The sequence below is a fragment of the Equus przewalskii genome, chromosome 9, assembly GCF_037783145.1.
Source record: "Equus przewalskii isolate Varuska chromosome 9, EquPr2, whole genome shotgun sequence".
Lineage (NCBI taxonomy): Eukaryota > Metazoa > Chordata > Mammalia > Perissodactyla > Equidae > Equus > Equus przewalskii.
In genome coordinates, this window is record NC_091839.1 from 17934664 (window position 1) to 17956107 (window position 21444).

The 21444-nt window shown below is 59.7% G+C and overlaps 2 protein-coding genes across 11 annotated transcripts; one reads left to right on the top strand and one right to left on the bottom strand.

Moving 5' to 3' along the window:
• Positions 1-27: 27 nt before the first annotated feature.
• On the top strand, positions 28-7941 carry SYNGR4 (synaptogyrin 4). Of its 8 annotated transcripts, none has more exons than XM_070558104.1 (5): positions 28-180; positions 995-1167; positions 6122-6359; positions 7164-7303; positions 7649-7941. In XM_070558104.1, the coding sequence occupies exons 2-5, from the start codon at positions 1075-1077 to the stop codon at positions 7880-7882; spliced, it is 705 nt and encodes a 234-aa protein (XP_070414205.1). In that variant the 5' UTR covers positions 28-180; positions 995-1074; the 3' UTR covers positions 7883-7941. The 8 variants fall into 8 exon arrangements, with proteins under 8 accessions (XP_070414205.1, XP_070414204.1, XP_070414198.1 ...); XM_070558103.1 differs by having other exon boundaries at positions 73-180; positions 992-1167; XM_070558097.1 differs by having other exon boundaries at positions 151-346; positions 992-1167.
• A 3062-nt stretch (positions 7942-11003) lies between these two features.
• KDELR1 (KDEL endoplasmic reticulum protein retention receptor 1) lies at positions 11004-21191 on the bottom strand. 3 transcript variants are annotated; one of them, XM_070558107.1, is made up of 6 exons: positions 20825-21191; positions 17173-17273; positions 16539-16697; positions 15086-15230; positions 13010-13262; positions 11004-11771 (listed from the first exon to the last, which is right to left on the bottom strand). In XM_070558107.1, exons 3-6 carry the CDS (start codon positions 16631-16633, stop codon positions 11737-11739), a joined length of 528 nt encoding a protein of 175 aa, XP_070414208.1. In that variant the 5' UTR covers positions 16634-16697; positions 17173-17273; positions 20825-21191; the 3' UTR covers positions 11004-11736. The 3 variants fall into 3 exon arrangements, with proteins under 3 accessions (XP_070414208.1, XP_070414207.1, XP_070414206.1); XM_070558106.1 differs by lacking the exon at positions 20825-21191 and adding an exon at positions 17926-18263; XM_070558105.1 differs by lacking the exons at positions 15086-15230; positions 20825-21191 and adding an exon at positions 17926-18263.
• Positions 21192-21444: the final 253 nt, after the last annotated feature.

Consider the following 21444-nt stretch of genomic DNA (forward strand, 5'->3'; position numbering starts at 1 on the left):
GGGCAGGGCTCTCGCGCGCAGCTCGCTAACGGCGGGCGGCCCAACGTCCGCTGAGGCCACGCCCCCGCCCGCGCCCGCTCCAGAGTGGGCGGGAAAAGAAAGGGGGCGGGGCTTGAGCACAGCCAATCAGCTGTGGAGAAACGAAAAGGCGGGAAAAAGCAGAACCAAAGGAATACCGAGGTGGCGCCAGGGACCAGGAGGGGAGGGTGGGCGGAAGGAAGAGCCGGCCTCCAGGTGACGCGGACCCGGCCTCCAGAGTAGGGGTGGCCCTTTGTCAGACAGCGTCACCCCCAAGCCCCACCACCCCATTCCACGTCCTTAGAGGGAAGACCCCGATTCTAAGAAGGTAGCCTGGCGCCGGGGCCGGCATCCTGTTCTGAGGGGACAGTTCAGTTCTGAGCCCACGTTCCCCGCGCATCCGAGGCCTAGGCCCCCAGCGGAGGGGAACGCACTTTTAGGAAGACGGAGCTGACTTCTAAGAGGAGGCCCTGATTCCAAGGAAACAACCCCAAATCAAAGGACAGCCTAAAATACACCTGGGTCCTCCGTTATGGGTGCTGTCACCCCCAAACCGGAAAGGGGTTCCCCTGGTCCAGAACTCCCGGGGGTTCTGATCTCCATCCTGGCACCCCCCTGATCCCTGGAAAAGGGATCACCCACTCGTGGTGTCTCCCAGAGGGGACACAGCCCTTAACGTGGACCCTCTGGCTGCTGGGTCAGCAACCCGACCCCAATATCCCAACTCTGTCCCCCCTTTTCTCCCAGGCCTGGGATCGCCTACCCCTGCACCCCACCACGGGACCCCTGGCAGCCCCCTCACCCTACAGTTTCCAAAGCCTGCGTTCCTGACTCCTGGGCCCCAGCAGCCCCTCACCCGTGCCCCCCATTCCTGGGAGCCCCCAGAAACCCCTTCCCCCTGTGTCTCTACCACTGGGACCCCCGGCAGCCCCTCCACCCGAAGCTGACCTCCCTCCACCGCCCTGTCTTGCAGCAGCCGAGCCCCAGGGTGGGCCTGGAGCCACCCCCCTGGCCGGTGGCACCCAGCATCCCAGGCCCGGGAGCAGAGCAGCCGCCATGCACATCCCCGAAAGCCTGCAGGACCTGGCAGACAGCGAGGCCGTGCAGTTCCTGAAGAAGCCCAAGACCATCACGCGCATCTGCGCAGGGGTGAGGCCCTCCTGCGGCCCGACCGCCCCTCGAGGGGACAGGACGCAGGCATTGTCACCTCTCAGACCCAGTGCAGAGGGAGCGGGAGGCAGGAAGGGGCTGGAGGCGGGAAAAGAAAGCAGAAGGGAGCTGATGGCCCAGATAGCCTTTTACTGAGCACCTAACCGGAGGCCCTCGCTCTTCTGAGCACTTAAGTCTCATGGGAAGAAACGGCCCTTCGAAGTCAATGCTCTGAGCCCCATTTAAAAAAAAAAAAGAATGGGTTCTTTATTATTTTTTTATTGCAGTAACATTGGTTTATAACATTATATAATTTTTTTGTGTGTGAAGAAGATTGGCCCTGAGCTAACATCTGTTGCCAATCTTCCTCTTTTTTTTTTTTCTCCCCAAAGCCCCCCAGTACATAGTTGTGTATCCTAGTTGTAGGTCCTTCTGGTTTTGCTATGTGAGACGCCACCACAGCATGGCTCGATGAGTGGTGTGTAGGTCCGAGCCTAGGATCTGAACCCGGGACTGCCAAAGCGGAGCGTGCAAACTTAACCACTTAAGCCGGCCCCCCGAGCTCCGCCAGAGCCCGCTCGTTTCCCACCTCGCAGGGAAGGGACTCGGCGCGGAGCCGGGGCTGGGCCTCTAGGAAGGAAGAGGGACACGGAGGTGGGAGGGGAACGTGGAACGTGGACCTGAGACCCTGGCGTCGGTGGTGGCTGTGCGCCAGGCACTGTGCCACGAGAGGGCTCCGCGTGCACTGCTTTAATCCTTACTGTATTCGTGAAGGGTCCAGACACCCGGGCTCCCATTCCCACTCAGCCCAGACTTTGCTGTGTGACCTTGGCCCAATCCCTGCTCCTCTCTGGACCTCAGTGCATGAGGTTAGTGCTGTGACTCTGGCTTTCGCCTGTGCTGCCTCCATTGCTCTCCTTTGACAGAGCTGGAAACTGAGGCCCAGGGAGAGGACGAGACTGGATCAGGGTCATGGGAGTAGGTGGGGTGCCCGGGTCCTAATCCAGAGTGTCTCCTCCCTACGCCTTCTGGAAGCCGTGATCAGAGTAGGATCAGACAGGCCTGGCTTTGAATCCCGGCTCGGCCACGTGCTGTCCACGGAGGGGGACGTACACCCCGGTGCGCCTGGGCCAGTCCTGGCGTGAGCATCAGCAGCGCCACCATTCCTACTCAAAAGCGCCCCATCCCGTTTGATGATTTACCCATCACCCTGTGTCTGTGTGACCTGGAGGAGGTGACTTGACTTCTCTGAACCTCTATACTGTCATCAGCAAAAAGATGGTGGGGTGCCCTGGTCGGAGGAAGGAGTGTTGTGAAAACGAAACGAGTTTATCCCTATAAAATGATGAGCCGGGGCCTGGCGAGTCCTAATCTTCCCTTAAATAGCAGTGATTATTGGGACGAATCAGGGCTTGTGAGCGAGGACAGAGAGGGGTTCCGGGGTCTGTGGTGATGGGGACAGTGTCTGTTGTTCTCACCCGGGGGAAGCGGGGAATTACGAATTCCACGTCCCAGTTCCAGGCCCCTCCCCACGACCGTGTGACACGGGCGTCATTACCCCTGTTTGACCCCGGGGGAAACTGAGGCTCACAGAGGTGGAGTGACTTGCCTAAGGACATCACCCAGCTGGCAAGCGACTGGGAAGGATTCTAGCACCTCCGAAGCTCCGGAAGGAAGGGTGGGGGCCGGGGGGCGAGAGAGAAGGAGGCCCAGCTGGTGTGGGCTGGGGTGACAAAGGCAGAGGGCAGGGCCGCTGACTGGGCCAGACGTTTCGGTCACAGACTTTGCCCGCCGCCTCCACCCTCCCTCCCGCCCTCTCCTCCTTCCCCCCCTGGCCTGGCTCCTCGGTAGGGAGTCTCTGGGCAGCTGGTGCTCTTGTCCTGCTCCCTGCCGCCTGCCAGCTGGTGCCTTAACCGATTAATCTTTGCTCCCTCCCTGAGGACAGGCCAGGGAGGGCCTGGAAGGAGGTGGGACTCAGGCTTCGGAAGGCGAGGGTCCCCCTGGCCCAGCTGAGCCCCCTTCCCCTGTCTCCAGCACCCTGGGCTCGCGCCGCAGCCCGGGGTTTTCAGGGTGAGTGGACAGAGAGCCCACAGGCCTGGAAGTCAGGAAGGCTGCATTCCGATCCCCCTCCACCGCTGACCGACCTTGAAAGGACGCTTTCCCTCTCTGGGCCGATCATGAGAACGACCGTCAGGGCCAGGCCCCCCACCCTTGGATGCCCCTTTTCGAAGCACCGAGACAGACTGGGAAACTGAGGCTCCAAGAGATGAGTGATTTGCCCAGGGCCACACAGCTGGCCGAGTCAGACGCGTCTGGCTCTTTCCACTCCACCGTAATGGCTTCGATCTGTCACCTGTGCAACAGAAATGACTTAGTAGCATCGACCACGTGGGGCTGGTGCGAGGCTCCGGGGAGGTAGTGCGGGTAAAACGAATCTGGGCTCAAAGACGATCGATGGGGCCTTCCGGTCCTCGGCCTCGACCTGGCTCTGCCTCAGACCAGCAGGGCAAGGTGCTCCCCTTCTCTGGACCCGGTTCCTCAGCTCCGAAACGGGGGAGGATGTGAATCCCCTTGGAAAATGCTGAAGTGCTGGACCAAAAGAGGGACCTGTGGTTATTATTGTTATTATTATTATTATTATTATTATTATTATTATTCAGAGACAGCAACTAAGGCAAAGGGGAGAGGAGGATGGGCAGAGGCTGAAAAGTTTAGGGGTCCATCCTTTGCTTCCCCACCCCCACTCTGAAGGGCAGGGCAAGGGCGATTAGGGCCCAAGGTCATTCACTCCTTCAACACACATCTGCTGAGGTCCAATTTGGACCTGGGGGCTGGGATAGAGAGAAGGGTCCCATGAGGACCCTTCCAGGAAGAGTTCAAATTCTCCTGAACCCCTTCCCCTCGCCTAGCCCCCCGCTCCCCTCCCCAGCATCACCACATCCGAGCCATCACCAAGGCCAATTTCACGTCCCAAATATCACCGGGTTCCCCAGAGCTCTGAGCCCGGCCCAGGCCTCAGGACTCTGCCTGGACCCTCCTGACGGTCTCCTCTCTGATCTGTTGGCCTCTGGTCCTGCCCCCTCCGAGCCATCACGACCCTAGAGATTTGCTCTGACTCCCAGGTCTGGGCCCGGCCATCCTCTGCTCAGAGCCCTTCCGTGGGTAAAATCACATCCACGTAGGAAATTTCACTTTCCACGGCGCCCAAGTGCAGGCCCCTGGGTGTGGTGTGCGAGGCCTGCGAGGGTCTGGCTCCCGCCCGCTTTCCCAGCCTCGTCTCACACGGGAGCCCGCCAGTGAGGTCTCTCTCCATCCCAGAAGGAGCCGCATTCTGCGCATCTGGCTTTTGCACACACGGCTTGCCCGGCATGGAATGCCCTTCCTCCTCTGCCTGCCTGAGAAACTCCTCCTTCTTTAAGGTGCAGCTCAGATCCCACCTTATTGCCTCTGAAACCCAGCCCCACGACTTCAGTTTCAGCTCAGACCTTGCCTCTCTCCCTGGCCCCAGGCCCCAGCCTCCCCTCTGGCCTCCGACCTCCAGTGCATCTCTAGTGGCCCCAGAGGGCTCTTCGTTCATCCAGAGTTGACCCTGACCCTTCCCTGCTCACAGCCCTCCCATGGCTCCCTATTGCCCTCCAGACAACCCCCACTCCTTAGCCTTTCTCACCCTGCAACCCTCCTTACAGGCGTCACGTCCTCCAGGAAGTCTTCCTGGACCAACTCCCACTGCCCACCCCATACACACACCGGTTCCTTCCATATCTGGCATGGACCTTGCTACACTGCACTGTGACGGTCTGCGACAAATCCTTGGGGATTAGCATTTTCACTGAACTGCATGCCTAGGAACCCCTGCTCTCAAGGCGTCTGGTCCAGCCTGGGGCGGTAGAGCAGGGGGTTACAGCAGACTGGGGAGCCAGACAGCTTCGGTTCAAATCCAGGCGCTGCCGCTTACCAGCTGAGTGACTTTGGGCCATTCCTCACCCTCTCTGTGCCTCAGTTCCACTATCTAAAAAACAGGGCCGTGAGTCGTGCCTCCATTCTAGGGTGGTTAAAAGGATGACACAGGCCAGGGCTTGTGGAGCACTTTAGTGGCATTTAATAAACAAACCCTGTGGAAGACAAGCATGGATGCAGACAGTCCTGCTACACCGTGTCGCAGGCAGCGTGCATGGGCGAGAGGGACGGGGCTGTCCTATCAGTGGTTGTATTTGCTTTCTTAAAAAAAGGCAAAATGGTAATATGGTAATGTTTATTAGATCCTGGGTGTTTGTCACACGTCCCTCCGTATATTTCTGTGTTTTTGGAATATTTCACAGATTTATTTTTAAAGATGGATGGGAATTAGCCAAGCCGGGAGCGGGGAGGAAGTTGCAGGCAGAGGAAGAGCTTAGAGGCCCAGAGAATACTCGTGGTGGCAACCACTTATTGAGCTCGTCCTGTGTCCCAGGCACGGTGCTAAGCGTTTCATCTTGGTACCTGGGTTTGGCGGCAGGTGCCCGATTGGGGCGGCAGCAGGGGAGTCTGGGGCGAGGCAGAGGTGAGTGGGGAGAGAGGGATTAAAAGAGCAAAGAGAGCAGAGACCACGCAGGGTCTCAAAGGCCAGGCTGAGGGGCTGGGACTGTGTCCCGGGGTGCTAGGGAGCCATGGAGGGGCTGTGAGCCGGGAGGGGCAGGGTGTGGAAAGACCCCTCTGGGGCCCGTGTCGGGGATGGGCGGAGGGGCCAGGGGAAGAGGCCTGAGCTAGGATAGAGAAGAGGGGTGAGGGGCAGCAGGAGGGACGGGGCTGGAAGGCTCTGAGGCTGTGCCAGGAAGGAAGGGGCCAGAACGGCCCAGTGGGTTTGCGGCAGGACCCGCCGTCCATCCGCAGGTGGGGGAACCCGGGAGGATGCGCAGGTTGGGGGAGATGCTGAGCTGCGCTCCGGCCCCTGGGCATCTTCCTCCTGCTTCCGCAGATCTTTGCCCTCATCATCTTCTCCTCCCTGCTGACCGACGGCTACCAGAACAAGACTGACTCATCGCAGCTCCACTGCGTCCTCAACAGCAACAACACGGCCTGCAGCTTCTCCGTGGGGGCCGGCCTCCTGGCCTTCCTCTGCTGCCTGGCCTTCCTCGTCCTGGACGCCCACGAGAGCCGCATCGCCAGCACCCGCTTCAAGTCGGCCTTCCAGCTCCTGGACTTCATCCTGGCTGGTGAGCACCCCCCTCCCCGGGAACGCCCGCCCAGAGCTGCCCCTGCTCCTCCTCCCGGCCCTCCCTGGCTCCCCCCGGGTCCCCAGGACACCGCCCTCCCCCACCCAGCCGGCCTCTGACTGTCCCCCACGCGTGACCCAAAGCTGCGTCCCTCCCTTCTGCACCTGCTGTCTCCTCCCGAGGAATTGTCACTCGTCCTTTAGACTCAGTGTCAGGGTCACCTCTTCTGACCCCTGGGCTAATTCTAGAAGCTTCCCTCCTGGCTGGAGTTTTCTTCGCATTCAGCTCCCTCCCTCAGAGAACGTTTCTTGAAAAGCCACCTGGTGGCAGGAGCTGGGGTTCGGAGCACAGAGCCAGACAGACCCGGTTTGAAGTCCCAACTCCGGCGTCTCCTTGCTCGGGGCAGCTTGAGCAGGTCCCTCCCCCTCTCTGAGCTCCAGGAGAAGGTGGGATGAAAGCGCCCACCTGGCAGGGTCTTTCCGAGGATGAAACGAGAGAGACGAAGTCTGTAGCGACGTTGGCATTTCCTGGGCCTGGAGCCAAGGGCTCCACGTGCCTTGTCTCATTTGTTCCTCAGCACCTTCCCCCGAGGAGTTAAGTGCTGTTCGTGTTCACATTTTACAGAGGGGGGAAACTGAGGCTTGAGGAGGGTATGTAACTGGGCACGCAGCTGCTGAGTGGCAGATCCAGGCGTCAAAGCAAAACTCGCCACCTGATAGAGCCCCGCCCGCACCCTGTCCACACCCCAGGAGTCCTTCCTAAGCCGGCTCTCTCTGCCCCTCTTCTCTCCTTGTGACCCCACAGTCCTCTGGACAGCCGTCTGGTTCGTGGGTTTCTGCTTCCTGGCCAACCAGTGGCAGCATTCGCCACCCAAACATTTCCTCCTGGGGAGCAGCAGCGCCAAGGTGGCCGTCACCTTCGCTTTCTTCTCCATCCTCATCTGGGTGAGGACAAGCCGCCTCCCCAGGCGCCCTCTGCCTCCGCCGGGCGGGGCTGGGACAGCCAGAACAGTCCACTGTCACTGAGCTCCCCTGGGAGTTGGGGGGTGGTCCTCCCGGGGTCTCAGCCAGCCCCTTCCACGCCGTTGGGTAAATTGGAAGGAAGCTGCCCCCTCTCTGAGCAGACGCAGAGACGCAGCCCAGCATTAGGCCTCGAGCCGAGAACCCGGGTCCAGGGAGCAGAGGGCACAGCCATACCCTGCGGCTCCCTCCCAGGCCCGTCCCCAGCCCGGCCCCCTCCTGCCCTGCCCAGCCCAAGCCGGCCTGCAGCATGCCCTTCTCTGCCCACAGATATTCCAGGCCTACCTGGCCCTCCAGGACCTCCAAAATGACGCTCCGGTCCCCTACAAGCGCTCCCTGGATGAGCGCGGCATGGTGCTGACCTCCCTCTCCCCGCCCTCTGCCGCCAGCCCTGTCAACACGCCCAGCCCGGACCCCCACAACCTGAGTTATACAGGCTCCAGCCTGTCCCCCTATCTGAGCACCCCAAAGGTCCCTCGCCTCGCTATGATGCCCGACGACTAGGCATCCTCATCCACAGCAGTAAAGACATAATCCTCCCTCCAGAAGGGTTTCTGAGAACAGCTCTCTGTCCCTCTCGTGTCTGTTCTTCTCTGGTCCCTTCAGTGGCCAGGGGTGGTGAGAAATCCCACACGGTCATCTCAGGGGTCTCGGCACTGGGCCACACTTTCATGCCGCCTCCTGGACCCTCTATCTGGGGACCATCGTGTTAGTGACAGATGAGAGGTGGTGACAGGAAGGAAGGGAGCCCTTCTCCCAGGCCTGTGTGTGTCACACACCGAGCCCTTTCCTCCTCACACTGGCCGTGCGAGGGCGGTACGAGGCACCCCATCGTACAGTGGAGGAAGCTCAAGTTCAGAGAGACAAAATGCTTCCGCCCACGGAGACAGTGCTGAGAACGGGGGCCAACACTGCCACCAGCCCTGTCCCTGACGCCAAAGCCCTTCCCTCATCCCAGTGACAAGGGACTTAACTCACAACCACTCCCCGTGAGGAGTCGTTGAACGAACAGGGGATGCAAGTGCGTGAATGAGGTCCAGGGAGATCCTTGTCGCAAAATATTTAAACCACCTTGGGGAAGAGGAAGGGGTTTCATTCGAGAATCCCGAGGGTGGTCGGCGACATGTGCACAGGCCTGTAGGGGCCGAGCAGGTAACCCGGTGGCTGAAGTGCCCATTAAGGGAGCGGTGGGGACAGGGGCCGTGTCCCGGAGGGGCCGCCTTCACTCAGCACCCAGCATCCAGCACCGCGGGCCTGGGGCGTCTAGACCAGCACTGTCCGGTTGAAATGTAACGTGAGCCACGGCGGGCAGGATTTCAAATCGTCTAGTAGTCACATTAAGAAAACTAGAGCGAAACAAGTGAAAATAATTTTCATACATTCTATTCAACCCAATCTATCCAAAACATGATCATTTCAGCATGTCATCAATGTGAAAATTATTAATGAGGACAGTACATCTCAATTGGGACTCGCCATATTTCAAGTGCTAATGGTCACCTGCAGCTAATGGCCACCCTATTGGACAGTGCGGCTCTAGAATCTTCTGGTTGTTCTGGAACAACTGGACATCTGTTTCTTTTTATGGGGAAGTCGTTGGCAAGGAATTAAAAAAAAAATTTAATGTTTTGCAGGCCAAAAAAAACGGGCCCACACAAGGGTCGCAGTGGCCTGCAGAGCATTTGTTTACGAACTGGACAAAGGGGTACAAGTTATGGGGGGGGCAAATGTGGGTGCTGTGGTCCCCTCTTGGAGGCCTCCTGTGTGGCAGGCCCGGGGCTCAGTTCTGGGGGCACGGAAATAAACAGGTCGTCGTCCCTGTGGGCATGGGGAGAAAGGGCAGCAGTGGAGTGGCGTGGGCTGTGTCCGGGCATGGGAAATGGAAGGAATCCAGGCTGTCATGGTCACCCTGTCGCCAGCTGGATAACCCGGGCGCGCCACTTAGTCTCTCTGGGCCCGAGTTGTGTTGGCTATAAAATTAGACTCGGACCAGACTGAGATCGACGGTTTTGAGACTGCGTTCAACCAGGGGCCACCTCCCACCCCGTATCACGCTCCTGCGTTTCCGTAGCCACCTTCCGGGCAAAACTCCTCTAAACAGAAGGCGCCCTGGCTTCAGAGAAAGAAAGAAAAAACAGTTGATAAACCCCGCCGCGGTGGTTAAACACACAGGCTCCAGGGTCAGGAAGCCCGGGCACAAACCCCACCTCTACCACTTGCCCCTCTAAGCCTGGGCTTCCTCCCCTGCAAAGCACCCCCTCTTCAGGGTGCTGTGAGGGTCCCGTGGGCTCGTCCGTACAATGCACATTGCCTGGCACTTAGGAAATGCTCGGGAAACGCCAGCTGCCTGCCTCCAGAAGCTTCCAGAGCCATCCTACAGGAGAACTGGAGGCAGTTAAGGAGGGTCTTAGTAGATATCTAGAGACTCTATATCAGGGGTCAAAACTCCAGAAGCTGGGGGCTGCCCCGTGGCGTAGTGGTTAAGTTCTGCGCACTCCACTTTGATGGCCTGGGTTCGCAGGTTCAGATCCCAGGCGTGGACCTACACCACCTGTCAGCCATGCTGTGGCAGGCATCCCCCATATAAAGTGGATGAAGTTGGCACAGATGTTAGCTCAGGACTAATCTTCCTCAGCAAAAAAAACAAAAAACAAAAATACTCCAGGGGCCAGACTGATGGTGTAGTGGTTAAGTTCACATGCTTCGCTTTGGTGGTCCAGGGTTTGTGGGTTCAGATCCCGGGTTCAGATCCCAGGTGCAGACCTACGCACTGCTTAACAAGCCATGCTGTGGCAGCTGTCCCACATACAAAGTGGAGGAAGATCGGCACAGATGTTAGCCCAGGGCCAATCTTCCTCAAAAAAAGAAAAACGAAAAAAAAAACTCCAGAAGCTTACAAGGACCAGGCAGGTAATGCAAGAAGAGGAAACAGACCAGGTGGGAGGCCAATCTGGAGGGAGACGTGGGAAATATTTCACTTTTCTTTTAACTCTACCAAACAAAAAACAAAAACAACAGCGTCAGCTCAATAATAAATGGGAACAACCCCTCAGCCAAGTCCCGGGGACCGTGGTGGAAAGCTCACATCCCATCCATTCAGCTCCAGCCATCTGTTGTCACCCAGAAACGAGGACCTGGCATTGTCAGATTGATGGATTTTTTTTCATGAGAAGCCAGAAATTCAGAATTTAATGTGAAAATCTGGTTTTTAAAGGCTGGCAACCAATTCCCTCCCCTCCCCCTTTTTTTTTTTAAGAAAACAGAGTGGAGCAACAAAATGCCAAATGAGGGTGTGACGGGGGGTGGCCATTGGTGACCTCCCAAACGCACGCTTTTGAAGGTCTTCTGCAACCCTGTGATTCAGGAGAACGGTCAGGGAAGTTTGGTGCCAAGATGAGAATCTTCGAGATTTTTTTTTTTTTGTCCAAAACGTCATCCCCAGTGGAGCTGGGAGTCAGGGTGCAGCCGAGAGTCTCAGGAAGGCCAGTCTCTCATCTTCCTGCTCCTCCCAGACCTCTGGTCGCCCAGGGACGGTGGATGGGATAAAGCAGAAGCAGAGAGGGGGGCCGGGGCAGGACCCCACCAACGCCAAAGAGAGAAGGCAAGGAGTCGCGAAAGAGAGGCATCGTTTTCCTCGGTTTATTTCAAGAGAACAAAGAATCAATCATCCTTTCTGTACAAAAACATGGCGGTAGAATCACGGGGACCCTCAGGCCAGCCCCGTTCCCATGCCCGGCCCCCCTTGTTCCCCTAAATTGCCAAAAAAAAAAAAAAAAATGAGGACAAGACCAAAAGTCCAAAACTCTGGAAAAAAGTTATTATGAAAAATGAGGGGAGACCTTCCCCCCACAACCCAGAAGTTTGGGGGAGCAGGAGGCTGTGTTCACGGCCACGGTGGGAGGCTGGGAAGGCGGGTGTCGGCAGATTTAGTGTTTGGCAACCAGTGGGGCTGGGGGAGTAGGATCGGGGAGGGGTCCGAGGAGCTCGGGGCAGGGAAAACATCTCCGACCCTGCCCAGCCCCACGGGCCCCTCAAAAACAGTTTATAAAAATGGGGACCAGAGAGTAGAAGAGAAAAGAGTCATCAGAATCAAAAGCTCAAGAGTGGAAAGATTTTTTTTTCTTCTTCTTCTTCTTCTTCTCTAAAAGGCAAAAAACTACAAACAGCCCAGGTCCTGAACTGCCCAAGGCGTGGGTCCTCCCCCGCCCCCTGAAACTCGGCAGGAGCCGGGATGGAGAGCGGGGAGAGGCTGGGTGTTTAAAAAGTCACCCCTGGACGGGAAGGCTCTTCGTCTTCGGTTGCCTTCCTCTGCCTCCCGCTGCTGCTGGGCTGCCGAGGAGGGACGGCGAGGACCAGGGTTACGCCGGCAAGCTCAGCTTCTTCCCCTTTAGGACTGTGAGGAGGCAGGGGGACAGGCGTTACCATGGGGCCCCGGTGGAGGGGAGGGCTTCCCATTCCCAGAGCAGGCGCGTGGATGCTGGGCCAGACAGAGATGCGAGGGGGGTCAGCCCTAGGACCCCAAGCTATCAAGTGGGGGGATCGGCTTGAACTCCTGAGGGGTGGGGCTGGGGGTGCCCTAGTCTCGTCCCAGGGGCTGAGCAACAGAGGCAAGAGGAGGCCCCATTTCTCCTGGTGCTGGTGCTCCTCCCCCACCTGGAAGGGCTCTTGGGCTAGAGGCCTTGGATCTTGCAGGGCACGGGGGTCAGAGGGTCTGGGAGGGCTGCCTGGGCAAGACCACCCCCTCCCGCCCTCCCAGCCTCAATCCTCAAGGGCTTTGGGCTGCCTCCAGGTCCCTGCCCGCCTGTCCCCTCTTTCCTGACCCGCGCCTACTTTCTCAGGTCCCTGCTTCAGTCAGCATCTCCTCAAAGAGGCTGCCCTCCCCTCCACAGCTGTTCAGGGACACGCCCCTGGTTTCTGTCACAGCCCTTCTCACGGTCTGCGACCATCTCTCTCTTTCCTTGTTCATTCGCTGTCTCCCCCTGACAGAACATAAGGGGAGAGCAGGGCTGCGTCCACCTTTCCTCCTACTGCTGCCTCCCCACAGCCTAGCTCCTGGCCGGGGACACGGCAAGTGCTCAATAAATTTGTTGGCTGAATGAATGAATGAACGAATGGGCCTGAGTCCCAGAGAATGAGAACAGAGACCAACCAACAGAGGGAAGACCCTCCCTTCTCTGAGCACTGCTGGCACTGGGGAGACAGGAATTCTAGACTTCTTCCAGGTGTGAGACTGAAAAACTGTGGATCTGGAACCACGGGGCAGGAGGAGAGCTCAGGACAAATTCCGAAAGGGCAAAAGTCAGAGGTCACCCCAGCCTCTCTCTTTGTCTTGTCTTCTCCTCCCGCAAATGCCCGGGGGCCGGGGAGAGGGACCCCGGTCTGTGGGCTGGAGGGAGAAAGCAAGCAACGCTGTGAGGGATCATCCCTCAGAGAGACACGGGGTGGAGGAGAGCAACTCCCGGGTCCTGGGGAGGCAGGGGCCGGAGGTCTGAAGTGCTGGGAGGGCAGTGGGCCCGGGACCCCAGAAGTGGGAGAGGAAGCCCCCACCCCCTTGAGTGACACAGGGCTGAGGGGACGGAGCCCAGGCCCGGGGAGGGCGGGATGGGAGGCAGCAGCCGTCGCGCCGGCTACCTTTGGTGATATAGAGGTAGAAGAAATCGCAGTAGAGGACGGTCTGGACCAGGCCGGCCACGATGGCGATGAGGTCGAAGAAGCCCTCGAAATGATAGCGCCAGATCCAGTTGAAGAGATAGAGCGTGCGGTAGACGCCCAGCGCGAACAGGTAGTGGCTGGTGATGGTCTCCGCCTCGCCCGTCTTGCTCACCATGAACAGCTGCGGCAGGATGGCCACCGACTCCAGGTAGATGGAGAAAGTCCAGAGGATCTGCAGGGGGCGCCAGGGAGCGGGGCGGAGGGCAGGACGAGGCGGGAGGGGACAGGGCAGGAGAGAAGGCAGAGGACAGCGTCACGGTCACACACGCAGCGATGGCGGAAAGAGAACGGGGACAGCGATGCCTCCGGGGCGGCGCACTGTGTGCCAGACACCGCTCTGCCGGGCCGCGTGTGTTCTCTCACGTCATTCTCACGACGACCCCACAGGAGGGAGGCGCTGTTATCAGCATCCCCATTCTACAGAAGAAACAGGCCCAGAGAGGGTGAGGGCCTTGCCCGAGACCGCAGCAGAGCTGGGATTCGAACCAAGGGTTCGGGAGTCGGTGCTCACCGGTACTTTGCCTTTATGCCTCTCCAAAAGGTGGACCAGGATGGAATCTTGGCTCTGAGACTTCCCTTCCAGGAGACCCAGATTCTCCAGGCCTCCACTTCCTTATCTCTAACATGGGGATGATTTTCCTGCCCTCGTAGGGGCAACATTCAATGTGTAATCTTCAGAGACGTAAATCAGACTATGTCACTCCCTAGCTTAAAGCTCTCCAGTAGCTACTTCTTATCATAACCAGAGTAAAATCCAAATTCCCAACCTCGACCTTCAAGGCCCTCTCCCATACAGCTTCATCTCCTACTCCCTCCCCAAACTCTCAGGGCTGCAGCTACCCAGGCCTTCTATCTGTTCCTCCAACACGCCACGCTCTTTCCTGCCCCAGGGCCTTTGCACTTGCTATTCTCTCAGCTCCTCCCCTGGTTTCTCACATTCTGCCTCTTCTGCCTCCTTCCAGCCTCAGCTCCTCAGTCACCTCCTGAGAGAGGTCTTCCCTAACCATCCTCCCTCCAGGACTGTCACTTTGCCCTGTCTTATCTCCTTCCTGGCAGCTCTCACCAGAATGTAAGCCAGAACATGAGGCCCAGGATCCTACGACTTAGTCACCCCATGGCCCCAGCACCTGGCACAGTGCCCGGCACACATTCAATGCCTGAATGAATGAATGAGTGAACAGGAGCGAGCTCCCCATGTGCTTGTCATGGGCCACCACAGAGGGAGCATCGACAATCATCTCTCGTGAGGAGGATGGGGCATCATGGGAGTGGGGAGAAGAGACTGCAGACATCTGTCGGCCCCTTTTCAGTTCTCAGCTCCCTGAAAGTCCCACCTGGGGCAATCTGTGATCTGTAGACGCACCGAAACCTCCCCTCAGAGAACAAGCCAGGTGGCAGGTGTGGCTCCTCCTCAGCTGTTCTGGTTTGTGGGAAGGAAGTGGGGACCATGACATATTCATAACAACTCAACGCTTATGCAGCATTTATTACATCCAAGACACTGCTCCACACGCCTATGGGTATTCACTGGCTCATGCCTTAACCCGATGAGCCAGGTCCTACTGTTACACCCATTATACAGATGAGGAAACTGAGGCCCAAGGTCACGCAGCTCAAATGCGGGTAGAAACAGATTCCCACCCAGGCAGCTGGACTCCAGGGTCTGCTCCCATAGTCTCTCAGAATCCTCCAGGGAGGGTCTTAGCAAGTCAGGGTAGCTGACACTCTCGGGAAACGTACCCATTCAGGTGACACACACCCAGCTGTTACCCCTGGGGTCACCCTTGGGGAACAGAATCATGACATAAGAGGAGGTGGAAGGTCACGTTTTCAATGCATTTCCTTTATCTATTCCTGACCTCTGGATTTTTAAAGAATAGCTTTCTTCTATGATTCAAAAGTCATTGTTTTTAGCATGCACCAATTAATAGCACGGGCTTTGAAAGCAGGCGGCCCTGAGTTCAGATCCTATGATTTCTCCCCTCTGAGCCTCACCTTAGTCCTCCAAGAAATGGGGATGAGGACGACTGCTTCCCGGGGTGGCCGAGGGGTCAGACGGGATGATGGCACATTTAGAATGGCCAGCTCGGAGCCAGACACACAGTCGACGCCAATACTTTGCACAAGTGACTTCCCTCTTCTGAATGAGGGAACGGCAAAAGCTGGAGTCAAGAGGCCTGAGTTCTGGTCCAGCCTCTTCCACCTAAAGCAAGCCCCACTGCCTCCCCCAGCCTCAGTCTCCCCATCTGCAAAACGGGCTGGCTGGGGGGAGCGCTCTGGGCAAGATGGGGATGATGATATGTTTGCAAAGCTTGGGGTCTGGAGCCAAGCACGGGCTTCCCTCCACGGCATGGTGCGGTCTCCCTCTGATATTTCTGGGACCCATGGGCCAAAGTCACCCTCTGTCAGATTGGTCCGGCCTGCGGGGGGGTTTTAGAAATCTATTTTGAATCTGCGGCCAAAATTTTAAGATCTTGCAGGAAAACTCCTAAACGTGGCTTCTGTTGAAAACATCAGCACATCTGGCCACTCAGGGCCAGCTTCCCACAAGGCTCCCCTGAATTTGATCCGCGCCAGGCCCCAGGAGGCTGGAGAGCATAGACTTTGAGCACAGGCCCTCTTGAAATTCCTCCCAGGAATTTGTACAAGTCCCACCAGAATGCCATGCAATCACAACCACGATGCCTAACATCTCGGAGTAAAAGTACCAGCATGGCACAAAACACTTCGGTCCCTGAACAAGCACGAGCACAGCACCTCCCAGCTGGTGCCAGACACTGCTTTACCAGCATCTACCCCCATTAGAATCCTAGGAAGTGGGAATTGGTTGTCCCCATTTTACAGATGAGGAAACTGAGGCACAGAGAAATTACCTGACTTGTCCAGAGCCCCACAGCTGCTGAGTAGTAGAAGCAGGCCTGAAATCCCCACTTTCCGGTTCCAGAGGTCTAACCACTAGGCAATGCTGCATAACCTCAGTAAATCCGCACCAGGACCTGATCTTGACTTTACAAAGGGGGCACAGAGAGGTCAAGGCACATGCCCAAGGTCACGCTAATCGAAAGGAGCAGATCTGGGGTTCAAATCCAAGTAGGCTGGCTCCACAGCCCCCGTTCCCAACTCCTGAGCTATCCATTAGGTCGACGACCTTGGATGAGCCATTTAGACTGCCTGTGCCTCAGTTTCCTCATCTGTCAAATGGGGCTGCTGTGAACAGGAAGGAGTTAATGTAGGTGCGACGCTGAGAGCAGGGTCTAGCACAGAGTGGGTGTTGCTGCTGTCACATTAATATGATCCGACCCCAGAGCCTGTGCGCTGAAATCGCAGGTCCCAAAATAAGGAAGTTCGAGCAAACTCTGCAAAAGCAAGCCTTTGAGAGGGTCCACTGTCCATAGCCGCCCTGCCACAGCCCATCCCGCCACTACAGGCACCCTGCCAGGTCGCCTACCTCCAGAGGGGTAAAGTCATGGTTGACCAGGAACGCCAGGATGGCCGTGGGAACAACGAGGAACTCCACCCGGAAGGTATCATGGTTCCCATCATAAGTGGCTTTGAACTTGCTGTAAATCATCCAGACTGTGGTGAAGGAGCAGGCGATGTAGACCACCTGTCGAGCGGAATGAGGAGGAGGGCGCTTCTGCTCAGAAAGCGGGGCCTGTGCTCCTAACAGGCGTGGGCCCAAGAGTCCCGGCCCCCAGCCCCTCCTCCCTCTCACCCGCGGGTCCAGCCCCAGCCCCTCCTCCCTCAGACCCGGGAGTCAGGCCCCCTGCCCCTCCTCCCTCAGACCCAGGAGTCCAGCCCCCAGCCCCTCCTCCCTCAGACCCTGGAGTCCAGGCCCTTAGCCCCTCCTCCCTCAGACCCAGGAGTCCATCCCCCAGCCCCTCCTCCCTCAGACCCAGGTATCCGGGCCCCAGCCCCTCCTCCCTCAGACCCGGGAGGCCAGGCCCCCTGCCCCTCCTTTCTCAGACCCCGGGGTCCAGCCCCCCGCCCCTCCTCCCTCAGACCCCGGGGTCCAAGCCCCCGCCCCTCCTCCCTCGCACCCTCCCCTGGCTCTGGGAGCCGGCGGTGGGGTAGAGCGGTACCTTCATGCACGTGTTGTAGAGGGAGATGTAGTTGGTGAAGAGGTCCAGGTAACGGGCAGTGAACACTACAGCAAACAGGACCTGGCTCTTCCCCGAAATCCCTGTGGTCCAGAGAGAGAGACGGGAGGCTGGGGGTGGGCTGCATGGGGAATAAGCCAAGGCCCAGCGCCTAGGACGAATCTGGAGACCACTTTGGAGAGCAGCTGTCCCCAGAGGCCTCCCCAGCCCGCCCGGCCGGAGCAGGGCCCTTTCCCACGGCCCACAGCCAGGGGGCAGCGCGGCCCCGGAGCTACTCCAGCCCGTGGCTCTGTCCCAAGCTAGGCCTCACGGCCACCCACGGTCCCCTCGGGGTCCTCCGACACTCCAGACCCAAAGTGGGGCCTCGGGAGGACCCCACTTAACCTCAGCCCCTCAAAACCGGTTGCTTCCTCTCTGCTCTCTTCCTGGCTGCCACAGTCCACGTCACCAACTCCCAGCCACCTCCCTGCCTGCCACAGCTCCCTGTTCCCAGTCCCGGAACCGGGGGGCCGCCCAGATAGGGGCTGGAGAAGGCTGAATTGGGGGCCTGGAGTCCCCCCCACCAAACTGTATGCACCCCCAGTCTGGGAAAGGGAGCTGACCCCCTGGTGACCCCGGACCTGAAGGGGGATCCCCAGCAAGCAGTGGGAAGAGGGACCTGTCCTCCTAGTGCCTCCAAACCCTTCCCCGAGTCCTGGGATGTCCCCCCTTCTCCCGCCCCGGTGGGCGTCTCACCGGCACACGAGCGGGACTTCCAGATTTTGAGCAGTAGCAAGATGATGGCTAGGAGGTGGGAGAGGTCTCCCAGGAATCGGAAGAGATTCATGGTTGGGGGGCGTCTGGCAGGCTGGGCTGGAGGGAGGCAGGCTGACGGGGGGCTGCCCCCCGCGGCTGCTGTTCTGGCCGGGCGGCTGAGCCGGGGGCGGGAGAGGGGCCCTCAGGTGGGCTCCGCTCCGGGGAGGGGGCTCTGGGAGGGGGAGCCGAGGCCGGAGCTGGCGGCCGAGCAGGAGCTGGGAAGAGGGAGGAGGGCGGGGGGGGAGGGGTCCGGGCCGGGAGGCCCCGCCCCCGGGGGCGGGGTCCCGGCTCTCCGGCGCCCCCTACGCCGCACCTCCCGGCTCGCAGAGTGCGCGCTGAATGCACCCCCAACGCCACCTCCTAGGAACTTGCGGGGTCTCTGGGATTTGAAACTCTCAAGTCCGGCACCTGCTTCCCCAGGCAGTCGGTGCCTCTGGAAGGGTCGCAGCCCAGCCGCCCAGCCTCTGCCCTTGACAGGGATTCAGGCGGCTGGTCTCTGAGCTTTAAAAACTCCAGACAGGGACCCAGAGGCTGGGCTGCCAGCTTCTGTTCCTTTTCAGGGGCCTGCAGCTCCAACCCACCCAAAAGACAAGAAAGCAGCCCCCAGCCCCTCCCTCAGACTCAGGAGCCTAGGCCCCCAGCATCTTCCTCCCCCAGGACCCAGGAGTCTGGAGCCCCATCCTCCTCCCCTCCCAGGACCCAGGAGTCCGGGCCCCCAGCCCCTCCTCCCTCAGACCCTGGTGTCCGGGGCCCCAGCCCTATTCTTTCTCAGAACCAGTAGTCTGGTCCCTTAGCCCATCCTCCCTCAGATGCAGGAGTTCGGGCCCCCTTCCTTGGGACTTAGGGTCCCACCTCAACCATCTTGTGTCTCAAGCATCCTAGCCCCAGGAATCTACATCCACAATCCCTTCCTCTCTCTGGGACCCACAAATTCAGGCCCCAAGTCTCCTGTTTTACAGGAATGTGAGCCTTCACCCTTGCTCTCCCAGACCCTGGCACATGCGCGCCCGCGCGCGCGCGTACACACACACACACGCACCCCCACTCCTGGCCTCCACCCTCCGGAGCCTAGGTGTCCTGCGCCACAGCCCATCCCAGCACGTTACAGAAGTGCTGGGTCCGGCTTCTCTAGGAGGAGGGGCAGGAGCTGGGCAGCTGGTCTTGGGGGACCCTCTAGGGGGTCAGGCTGTGTCTAGGAGGGGGCAGACACTGCTTTCCTCCTGGATGTTTGAGTACCTATGGGTGATGGAGGCCAGGGGCCCTCAATAAAAGAAGGGGTATGGAGGTAGTTTTCCTCAGAGGGCTGGATGGACTGGGTTCCTGAGGGTGACATCCGTGAATCTTGGACTCGTGAGCCCCTGAAGGTGTTTTGTGCTGAGGGGGTCAGGTTGTCTGAGTGTCTAAAAGGAACTCGGGCCTGGATTATTGGGTACCAATGGAGAAGGAAGCCAGAGGCCTGGACTCCTGTGTCTGAGGGAGGAGGGGGCTGGGGGCCTGGACCCCTGGGTCTGAGGGAGGAGGCGCTGGGGGCTGGAGGGGGTCTGAGGGAGGAGGGGCCGGGCACCTGGACTCCTGGGTCTGAGGGAGGAAGAGCTGGGGATCTGAACTCCTGCATCTGAGGGAGGAGGGGCTGGGGGCTGGGCTCCTGGGTCTGAGGGAGGAGGGGCTGGGGGCCTGGATCCCTGGGTCTGAGGGAGGAGGGGCTGGGGGCCTGGATCCCCAGGTCTGAAGGAGGAGGGGCTGGGGGCTGGACCCCTGGGTCTGAGGGAGGAGGGGCTGGGGGCTGGACTCCTGGGTCTGAAGGAGGAGGGGCTGGGGGCTGGGCTCCTGGGTCTGAGGGAGGAGGGGCTGGGGGCTGGGCTCCTGGGTCTGAGGGAGGAGGGGCCGAGCACCTGGAGTCCTAGGTCTGAGCAAGGAGGGGGCGGGGCCTGGACTCCTGGCTCCTGGGGGAGGAGGGGTCTGGGGATTGAATTTCTGGGTCTGAGGGAGGAGGGGGCTGGGAGCCTGGACTCCTGGCTTCAGGATGGAGACCTAGTTTGCAGGCCTGGCCTTCTAGAGCAATAGAACCCAAAGGATGGGTCCAAGCAAGGGGGAGACCGAAGTCCGGGAATGGCCTCCTGCTTCTTGGCCTCAAAGTCGGGAGGGGGCAGAGGGCAGCACTGCCCCCCCGCACACACACACCCCGCCCCCCGCCCCGCCCTGAAGTCCAGGTCCGAAGCTGATGTCTCAGTGCCGGGTTTTGAGTCCCTACCCGCACCCACCCCCCCCCCCCACTTCCTTTTTATTTGCAGCCCCTCACTCTCTTGTCCCAGGAGGAGGGCAGAGGCTGGGAGCTGGGGGAGGGGGGTGCAGCCCCCTCCCCCAACCCTGGCAGGAGGAGGGGTCCCCAGGGAGGCCAAGAGGGGGGGCTGTGGGTCTCCCGGCAGGGGCGGACGGGGACTGAATGTTAATCGCATCCCGAGTGAGTGTGTGTGTGCGAGAACAGAGCGAGTGTGCGAGTCCCTCCCGCTCCGGCTTCTCCAAGCCGCGGCTACCGCCGCCACCCTCCGCCCGCAGCCTCCCTCGGTCACCGGTGCCCAGCTGAGGGGTGTCAGCCTGGGTGGGTCCGCCCGGCCCCCAGGGGTCTCTCGTGCGTCTGCCATCTGCCCGGTGAGGATGTGTGTGTCAGGGTGTCTGGGGCTGGGCTGGTGGAGGGGGGGTGTGTCTGTAAGGGCTGCGGCGGCAGAGGGAGGGAGGGGTCTGTCTGTCTGTCTGTACCGCCCCTGAACCGCCTGCCTGGGTGTCGTGGGCCCCCCAATTTCCTCCCCCGGCCCCCCAAACCCGGATGGATGGTGTGTACCTGGGCTCTGTGCCTCCTGCCTGCGTCTGGCCGGGCGTCTGGCGTCCCCGGTTGCCTGTGTCCTCCTGTCTGTCCGAAGCCCCAGACAGCAGTGGCAGCCCGGCTCCCATCGGACCCCCTCTGTGTGTCGTGTGTGTGTGTGTCCGCGTCTCCCTCCTCAAGCTCCGGGGGTGTTGAGGGGGAATCCCAGGGAAGTGAGGTTGTGCGTGTGTGCGTGTGTCTGTGTGTGTTTCTGCCTGTGTTTGAGAGTGAGGGCGCCGAGGAGGGGTCTGGAGGTGGCCAAGCGAGGAAAGGGGCAAGCAGTTCCCCAGGCAGGCAGGCTCCCGCCCTCACACAAACATACACACCAGCCACCGGCTTCAGAGGTGACCCAGACAGACAGACAGACAGACACAGACGCTGGGGGGGGGGGGCGCTGAGGGCACAAAGGGGGGGTGCGAATGAGCCAGAGAGAGGCGGGACCGGACACATGGACAGGGGGGAGGAGCCGGGGATGAAGCGGCAGAGGGGGGCACCCCGGGTGGGCGGAGGGGGGATCCCCACGGGGTCGGGGCGGTGAGAGGACACCCCGACAGCCTCCGCAATGTCCGGGGCCCAACTTCCAGCGCAACATGTGTAGC

Bases quoted from the DNA above. Each gene is read 5' to 3' on its own strand.
- KDELR1 (XM_070558105.1), bottom strand. From the start codon at position 18,016: ATGAATCTCTTCCGATTCCTGGGAGACCTCTCCCACCTCCTAGCCATC. The intron at 13,263-16,538 runs GTAGGCGACCTG...CGCCCCCTGCAG, and splicing joins ATGACTTTACCCCTCTGGAG to ATCCTCTGGACTTTCTCCAT. The intron at 11,772-13,009 runs GTAGCCGGCGCG...GCCTCCTCACAG, and splicing joins CTACCTCTATATCACCAAAG to TCCTAAAGGGGAAGAAGCTG.
- SYNGR4 (XM_070558096.1), top strand. The intron at 1,168-6,121 runs GTGAGGCCCTCC...CTGCTTCCGCAG, and splicing joins TCACGCGCATCTGCGCAGGG to ATCTTTGCCCTCATCATCTT. The intron at 6,360-7,163 runs GTGAGCACCCCC...GTGACCCCACAG, and splicing joins CCTGGACTTCATCCTGGCTG to TCCTCTGGACAGCCGTCTGG.